This window comes from Ipomoea triloba, chromosome 6 (genome assembly GCF_003576645.1).
Source record: "Ipomoea triloba cultivar NCNSP0323 chromosome 6, ASM357664v1".
Classification (NCBI taxonomy): Eukaryota; Viridiplantae; Streptophyta; class Magnoliopsida; order Solanales; family Convolvulaceae; genus Ipomoea; species Ipomoea triloba.
In genome coordinates this window covers 20,688,573-20,697,746 of record NC_044921.1, presented here as the reverse complement: position 1 = coordinate 20,697,746, position 9,174 = coordinate 20,688,573, and the positions used below count along the sequence as shown (strand labels likewise).

General features: G+C 39.1%; 1 protein-coding gene across 1 annotated transcript; it reads left to right on the top strand.

Annotated features, from left to right (window-relative positions):
- The first annotated feature begins 6,649 nt into the window (after nucleotides 1-6,649).
- LOC116022773 (PHD finger protein ALFIN-LIKE 3-like) lies at nucleotides 6,650-9,173 on the top strand. Its single transcript, XM_031263639.1, has 5 exons — nucleotides 6,650-6,853; nucleotides 6,966-6,998; nucleotides 7,470-7,698; nucleotides 8,367-8,514; nucleotides 8,768-9,173. The coding sequence occupies exons 1-5, from the start codon at nucleotides 6,751-6,753 to the stop codon at nucleotides 9,023-9,025; spliced, it is 771 nt and encodes a 256-aa protein (XP_031119499.1). The 5' UTR covers nucleotides 6,650-6,750; the 3' UTR covers nucleotides 9,026-9,173.
- The last annotated feature ends 1 nt before the right edge of the window (nucleotide 9,174 follows it).

The window sequence follows — 9,174 nt, the reverse complement described above, 5'->3', positions numbered from 1 at the left end:
CATCAAAATGTCCATAAAGGCAGCCATTAACTGAAATTGAGAATGATGTTGAGCTTACACATTCCATGATCCAATCAATGAATTTTGTTGGAAAGCAAAGACCCTCCAACGCCTCCTTAATGAAATCCCAATCAATGGTGTCATATGCCTTTTTGAGATCAACTTTAATCATGCATCTTGGGGAAATCCTCTTCCTAGAGTAGCCACGAATTAATTCTTGTGCAAGGAAAATGTTGTCTGACATATTTCTTCCTCCAACAAAGGCCCCTTGAGCTGGATCAATGATAGATGGTAACACATCACTCAATCTCTTTGCAAGGATTTTCGCAATGATTTTATAGAAAACATTGCAGCAAGAGATTGGTCTAAAATCCCCTACAAATTGGGCTTGTAACTTCTTGGGAATCAATGCAACAACTGTATGATTCAATTGCTTGAGCAGAATGCCAGTTCTGAAGAATTCCATGACGGCACCGATTATTTCTTCCTTGAGAAATCTCCAATTTTTCTTGAAAAACGCTGATGAATATCCATCTGGCCCTGGTGATTTTTCATCATTAATATCAAATAAGGCCTCTTTGATTTCCGTTTCTGAAATAGGTGCCTCAAGTGAAGAATGATGATCATTATTTAAACTCGGTCCATTTAGGAAGAAATCCCGGTCACAGCTTCTACGGTCCCTTGCCTGTCCAAACAGCTGCTGGAAATGATTGACAAATAGGGCACCAACTTGGTCAATTGATGTCGTTGGCTCACCATTATGATCAAGAACAAAATTGATTGCCCCGTCCCGATGTTTCTTACGAATCAAGTCATGAAAATACTTGGAACCTTTGTCGGCATGAAGTAAGTGTTTGGTTTTTAGCTTTTGACAGAAATATAAACGTTCTGCCTCAGCCAAAAAACAAGCATGCTCCCTTAGACTCTTGAGTCTTTCACGATCCTCATCTCGGGCAGATTCAACTTCAAAATTCTGGATGAAAGCTTGGAATTCCTCATTTGCTCTCTTGGCCTTTTCAGAGATGTGTCCGAATTCCAACTTGTTCAACTGTCTAAGGGGCCTTTTGAATGCCTTCAATCTTATAGCAAGGATATATTGCTTGGATCCCCTAACGATACTGCCCCATCGTTCCTCCAATATAGATTGAAAGTTGGGGTGAGTGATCCACATGTTAAGGAATTTGAACGGCCTATTCCCACCACCGGAATTGTTAAAAAGCTTAACAACCATTGGGCAATGATCTGAAATGCAATCAAACTTTAAGAATTCCACAAAACAAGCAAGGCCCGAATTAAGCCATGGGATGTTAATGAGGATGCGATCCAATTCTGCTTTTACCCGCCCATTTGTCCAAGTGAATAGATTACCAGAACTGGGTGCATCGGTGAGATTGAGGTGTGCACAGCATTCCACAAAATCTCTAGTCATATAACTTGTCGGGATTTGTCCTCCTCGCTTCTCTTCTGGGTCTTTCACCACATTAAAGTCTCCCCCAATCATCCAAGGAACTGATTGAAGAGGTCCAAAGGAGATGAGTTTCTCCCATAACAATCTTCTTTCCACTACGGAATAGAGTCCATAAACTGCAGAACACAAAAAGTTCTTATTTGTTATCTTACACCGAAGAGAACAATGAATAACCTGTGGAGACACATCAAGGACGGAACAGTCCACTTTAGAGGGATTCCAAGCGAGAATGATCCTTCCTCTCTGAATAATATTGAAGTCCACAAAGCAATGCCAATTGCTAAAATGCGTTTGAAATAAAAGATCCACTTTATGGGGTGGAAGTTTGGTTTCAAGAAGTCCAAAAAACGAAATATGATGTTGCCTTACAAACTTGGCAACCCTTCCCATTTTGAGAGCCTTATTAAGCCCTCTTACGTTCCAAAATGCGAGGATCATTTCGAACCCGAGGTGGGTTGCCGTCTACCACCGCCACGGGCCAATGGTTTACCCCCCACTGGCAGGGAAACAAAACGATTTCCAGCACGGCTACCTCCAGCTGTACCCTTGTCTTTTGGAGGGGATAGTAGTGCATTTTTAAAACTTGTCTTTGGTCTCGCTTTTGCCTTGCTCCTTGTACTCATCCCACTAGTACTCGGATCTAGAGCATTGGGTTGCTTGCTTCTATCATCTGGTTGTTCAACTTGTTCTGCATCTAAAGATTCAGTCCCATCTAAAGAGGAAGTACCATCTCGTTCCTTATCCTCACCTGTCACGGATTGGGTATCCTCTTCGGTTTGTTTTGCAGCCTCATCCGATGAGGCATTATCTGGCCTTTGATCCTCAATCTCTGGAATAGAATCGATATTAGATGGTAAATCAGAGCACGACTCTAGTGCTTCCATTGCCTCAGGACAATGCTCGGGATGCATTGATTGGCAAGGTAAATCGGTGCAAGGATTAGGAGCGTCATTTGTTTGGGGACACGGCTCCTGGATATTAGTATGATATTCCGAGGCAGCTCCTAGTGAATCTTGTCCCTTATTGACGGAATTTTTCGGACTTGATGCCTTGGTTGCAACCCATTTTGCAGCTTTGCCCTTTTTGTTTCTCTTTTTAGTCCAAGGTTTTTTTCCGGTGCATTCATCCATAAGGTGATCATTGCTTTTGCACTTGGTGCAATAACATGGATTGAGTTCAAAGGTGATTTTCTGCCTAAAAGAATCCCCATTTGGCATATTCACCACAACAGAATCTGGAACACGTTTTGATGTATCAACATCAATAAGAATCCTAGCAAATTCATCTCTGCCCATGCGTTGCTCTCGAGTCTTTTCATCCGCACATATCGGAATGCCAATACATGAGGCAATTTTTCCTAATGCTGTAGGGGACCAGCATTCAATGGGGAGAAAAGGAAATCTGACCCATATAGGTAAAATGCTAAAATCTTCATTTTCCAGCCTGAACTTTTCTGGAAGTGATTTAAGAAAGAGTCTTTTCCCAAACAAGAAATAAGGCCCATCTTTAAGTATTGCACTTCGGTCCTCTTCTGATTGGAAACGGAAAAGAACATGACCATTAGGTCGGGTGAAAAATTTGCATTCAACCTTCCATTCCTTAACCAAGGTTTGGATTGCATGAATTCCTGGGAATCTTCCTACAAAACAGCCGAGAAGAGCAAATCCCCACTGTTCTTTTATGGTCAGAATCTCATTCAATTCAATTTGTGCACAGCCATTAATCGGTGGGAAATATTTTAGTGCTGCTGATGCACCAACTGTATCCTTGTTTATCTTGAATAAATCAGACCATAAGTCTTTTTTTCCTGCCCCTTGTCTTGATTCTCCTCCATTCTCATTCAGGTATGCAGTGGAGAATGTGTCTGTGGACCCCAGAGATCTAGAGCAAGTCTCTTCAGATGATGTCTCTTTTGTTTTCATTATGGAATACAAAAGTGGAACAAAAGCTGATGATTGTACAGGAAAAGTAACTACTCACTGCCCCACAACAATAAAATACAGGCAAAGGCTGTCAACTTTCCCTCTTGAACTTGAAATTTGAAATTTGAAAAATTTCAGATTCAAATTTTTAGGGGGAAAAAAAATCCGGCCGCCGGAAAATAACCTTGTCGGAAAAGTTACAGGAGAAAGTATGGAGCAAGCCCCACACTTCGAAATCAGTCCACTGTTCGGCCTTCCGATGGTTGGCCGGACCAGCAAGAAAATCAGCCGTGCTATGACTCAGCTGATAGAACTTTGCCGGAAATGGCAGAACACAGTCCACCAACAACAGAAAAAATGGTCGTGCTAGACTCAGCCAGAAGAGGTGGTATCTTTACCTTGAGAAGTCGTCGTCCTCAGGCCCAGGGACCTCTGCGACTGTCCGCTGTCCAAAATACCCACCGCGCCTTCTGCTAGCCGTCCTCAAAGCCAACGACCTTTGCAAAGTTTTTCGGAAAAGAACGTGTGTAGATGGTGTTTTCGTCCTGTTGTATTTCCGGAACAGCAGTTCGAACTTTGCTGGCCGGAGTTGCACACAGCTTCAGAACCTTCCTCAGAAACACACCCAAAACTCACAAAAACAAACCAGTTTTCTGCTGGTTGAAGGATAATCCATTGGAACACCAGAGGTTTTCTGGTCGGAAACTGAATTGTAGAGAAAAAAGAGACTAAGGAAGATGTGGAAATCTAGAGAGAAGGGAGAGAACCCTTTCCTAGAGAGAGAAGCAACTCTAACCACACTGAGAGCTATAAGGAATGAGTTTGGGGTTATGGATGAGAGGGTTGAATAGAATGCCCCATTTTAGTTGGATTATATATGCATTGAAATCCTCTTTATTTTCTGGACTTTATTTTACCTCTGCTTCTTCGTCCCCATTCAACTTAATTTTTGGATCCCAAAAAAAGACTTTCTCACCAATCTAGAAAACACGTGCATTGTATGTGCTTGATGGGTGCATTAGTTCTATGATTTCTCTTCTTTTTTTTCTTTTCTTTCTTTTCATTCTCTCTCCCATGTTTTCTTTTTTTTTTTTTTTNCTATTCCATTAATTCATAACATAAAACGTTTACATCAATTATCAATGAAATGGTAAACCATTCCTTACAGTCAGACATAGAAACAACTTTTCTAACTATGCTATAGAAAACTTGAATCGCAAACTGTTTCATAACTATGAAGCTATGTTCCTTCAGGGAGTTTAAAGCTTCTTCAAAAATCTGGGTCTTCGGCATCATTCTTTTTTGCTCGCCCAGGACAAGATCAACACTTGTTGAAACCAAACTAAACGATTTATGCTAATGAAAATGAAAAGCTCGTGAAAGTAACGAGAGGAAAAATGCTCGTGAAACTAACGAGAGGAAAACACAATAATAGAGAAAAAAAAAGTGGGTAAAGTCAAAGTAGGGTTGGGAGTTCAAGACTACCAACACAAACCCCAATACCTACCTACTATTATTTTATTCAAAGGGAGAGAAAACGGAAGAAGAAGATCTGTGGCGGTGGTCGGAGGCGGACGGAACTGCGACGGTGGTCGGGGCAGAAGAAGAGCGAGAACAAACATGGAAGGTGACCAAAACCGCCGGCTCAAAGCTCTATTAGAGCTCCAGCCGGAGGCTGATGGTGGAAGCCGAAGTTGAGCAGCAGGGAAAGACTTTTGTTTCTTTTTTAGTCATGCATGCAAAAAATAATTAAAAACTATGCGTATTGAGGATGCCCTTATGAATCCAATTCCACATCAACATTATTTAGATGGCTCTCACAAAACGAAGACCCTTCCTAAGCTCCATTATCATAGCAAACAAAAACCTAATTGTATTTTAAAAAAATAATTATTTAAGCAAATTAATATATCACATGTAAAGTATAGTTAAAATGCCACAATTATGATGCATGCCCACACTCCATATGATGCACACCAAGTATAATTACCCTATTCACGTGGGGTTGTAATATATAATTACTACTCCGTATAATATAAGTAGCATCTCAAAAAGATTACCGTAATAGATTATTATTTCAAATTTATTAAGTAATTTAAGGCTATTCACATTTATTAAAAGGAAATAATGGAGTGCAAATCTATGTGGCACTTGTTAGTTGTTACTCCGTATTTAGGAAATCGTGTTGTTTCTTTTTCTTTTCTTTACTTTTCCTTTTGTAATCTTGCAAATTTTGAAATTTGATTTACAAGATTGTAATTTGCAAATGTATTTTATACCACTCCTTTTGTTTTAATTCTTTTGTTGTAATTCCTTCTAATGAATTATAAACATTTTCCCTCATAATTCTTTCTTTTATACCAAACAGCTCGTAATACTCATTGGAATAATTAACTCCATCATTGATTTCTTGAAAATATATACAGACAAGTCTATATATATTTCTTAATTTTTTAAAGTGTTTGTTAGCAGCGATGGTGAGCGCGAGTCGACGACTAGACAATGACAAGCTGTTCTGTATCAGCATCAGCGATGGTTCCCGTCCGTTAATGAGGAGGTTGCGATTGTTTGAACAACGGTGCGACGATCAACGATCAACTATGGGTGTTTTGGATGAGGCTCCCCTAGTGGTGCACGCAACTTGCACAGGTTTATACATTTCTCTGTTTTACTTGGCGATTTAGGGCTTTTGATTTTGATTTTTTTTTTTCAGTTGTGTGTTGCTTGCCTCAGTGATTTAGCTTTGTTTTGCTCAAAACTACATCAGTTTTAGCGAAACAAAGTTTTAAGAAAAATTGCCTTAGTAAGCACTTGGAACAATTGCTCAGTTATCGATTGGCCGATTAAATACAAACGACTATTACTTTGTGTGTCTTGGCTTAGGAGCTCCTAGGTGATGTAGTTTTGATCAAAACAAAGCCAAATCACACACAAGTCGGTCACGCGCGGCCAACCGATTAAATATAAACGATTATTACTTTATGCTTTTAGCCTAGGAGCTCCCAACTTGTCAATTAGACGAGTTTTGCAACACTTTTTATTTTTAATTATCTTTGATAATCACACTCTGTATACATTTTATTGAATTTTATTATTTTGTGAAATTAATCTAGATATTTTTAAAAATAAAAACCAATCAATAATTTTCCAAAAATAGAATTTGATTATATCAATTTAATTTAACAAACCAAAATTGAATCTCTGAAATCTACTACTTAAACCCTGGAACTTCATTCAGGCATAAATCTCGCCCCGTTCCTATTCATCCCCGTTTCTTGTAGTCTCTGTCTTCTTTCTCGTAGAACTTTTTTGTTTTTTTTTTTTTCTGATTCTGTCAAGAAGTTCAGTGTAGCTGCAACAATGGAGGGAGGAGATGGCGGGCCCTACAATCGTTGCACTATCGAGGAGGTCTATGGGGATTACGAGGGTCGCCGAACCGGCATAATTCAAGCTCTTACAACTGGTTTGTTTTGTTTCTTTTTTTTCCTTGATCTTTATCCTCTTTTTTATCTCTTTCAAAGTTTTTTCATGTAACGATTTTAATTTGGCTTTGAATTTTTGTTTTTGTGTTCCAGACGTCGAGGAATTTTATAAGCGGTGTGATCCAGGTGAAGAATTATCTTATTTTATGTTTATCTCACATTCTTTTAGTTCGTACATTCTCCGTTGTATGGAATTTTATGCATGCATTCATTTGTAATCGTAATTTATACAGATCAGTTTTTATTTTTTTCTTCTTCTTCTTTTTTGTTTAACAGCGGAATCCTTTTTAAATCCTTATAGCTTTTGTTTATGGCGTTTGGTTGGAATTGGAATGTTTTGGAAAGGTTAAGGACATTGTTAATGAACATTTACATTAAAGCTAGGGATTAGGGAATGGTCCATAGTCCATATATGATTGTTGTTAGCACCGCAGGTGTTATTCCAATTTTCTTCATTTCAGGGAATGTCAACATTATACTTCCATGTGAGCTGTTTCTCAAATCTTTGTGTGCAGTATAAATTACCATGCTTGGCATAGCACCTTTAATCTCTTGGAATTAATAATTGGTGGAATTTACATATTTCTTGCTGTACAGACAGAGAGAACTTTTGCTTGTTTGCATATCCCAATGGGCAGTGGGAGGTGACTTTACCTGCTGAAGATGTGCCTCCTGAGCTCCCAGAGCCTACTCTGGGTATCAACTTTGCCAGAGATGGGATGCCGGCGAAGGACTGGTTGGCTTTGGTTGCTGCCCACAGTGAAGGGTGGTTGCTTTCTGTTGCTTTCTACTTTGCTGCTAGATTTGGATTTGATCGAGATGAAAGGTGAGTATAATTATAAATGAATAAACAATATATAAAATTGTATTATCTGCTGAATAATCTGTATGCCTTCAGAAATATCAAGAATTATTGGTATGGCCTATGGAATTTTATGTCTGGTGTGCATTTTTCTTGCTTGCTTTATATTTCATGGTCTGCCAGCCTTCCATTGATTTGTTTATTTCCACTTGTTTAATCATCTCTGAAATCTATACCTTTGTTTTAATTGATGCCTTTGGATTTAGTCTATTCTTTTCGTGAAGTTAGTCTGAATAGTCTCGGATACTGCAATTGCCCAGTTGCAGAGGCCTTGCTGCTTTTGTACTTAGATGAAGCTGATTTTAGAATTTCATTCCATAAATTCGTCCATAATGTTTGTTATTTGTGCATTCAGTGCTTGCTGGTCTAGATTCAGAGACATCACTTGTCGTGTTGAGACCTAGAAATTAGTATGATGTCAAACGTAGGAAGGTTATTGCCATTTTATATTCTCATTCCAAATGGGTTCCAAGAGGACAGAACATTGGTGTCTAAGATTCATTTTTTTTTTCTAGTTGAATAACTCTCTATCCATTGATGGTTGTGTTCATTGGAAATTTCTTTATTCAAAAGTTACTAAGTTAATTTTAGCAGTATTCAAGCATCTTGAAATCATTTTATTGCATATGCAGGAAGATTCTGTTCAACATGATAAATGATCTGCCTACAGTATTTGAGATTGTGACTGGTGCTGGTGCTGGTGCTCCAAAGAAACAACATAGCGAGAAATCTGTAATCACAAATCATGGTGGCAGCAAGATGAAGTCAAGCTCCAAATTGGTAAGCATTAACTTTTCGTGTCATTTTGGTAATTTGATCATAATGCAAACATTATGTATCCTGCACTCCTGCAGTGGTGATTGAGGTATTGCCAGTATAGGTAGACTACTTGGCCATTTCCGTATTAAGATCTAAGATCACATATTTGAAAGGTTGATATCAATGGTTGTGTGCATTCTCACTAGAAATCCTGACAGAATGCCATTTTCTTGTTGACTGATCATTCCTTTCGCCTTGTTTGTGCCAAAAACAGCGAGCAGCTGAATCTCATGCAAGGGCCTTGAATGTGAACCCCCACTATGAAGAGGAGGAATACTACGATGAAGAGGAGCATGGTAACACCTTGTGCGGTGCTTGTGGGAAGCACGGTGGATTGGATGAATTCTGGATTGGCTGTGACAAATGCGAAAGGTGGTTCCATGGCAGGTGCGTGAAAGTCACCCCTGCCAAAGCTGAGCACATGAAGCAGTACAAGTGCCCCGCTTGCAGCAACAAGAGAATCCGTCCCTGAGGTAGAAATATGTTGTGTTACTTACTCCTGCCGAGAAACCAAACTTTAGACCGGCGTGCTTATTAACTTTGAACATTTTATTTCTCCAGAATCCGACTCTTCATATCTTTGAATTATATCAGATATTATCTTTGGTGTTGTATTCCAAC

Bases quoted from the DNA above. Each gene is read 5' to 3' on its own strand.
- LOC116022773 (XM_031263639.1), top strand. From the start codon at position 6,751: ATGGAGGGAGGAGATGGCGGGCCCTACAATCGTTGCACTATCGAGGAG. The intron at 6,999-7,469 runs GTGAAGAATTAT...CTTGCTGTACAG, and splicing joins TTATAAGCGGTGTGATCCAG to ACAGAGAGAACTTTTGCTTG. The intron at 7,699-8,366 runs GTGAGTATAATT...TTGCATATGCAG, and splicing joins GGATTTGATCGAGATGAAAG to GAAGATTCTGTTCAACATGA.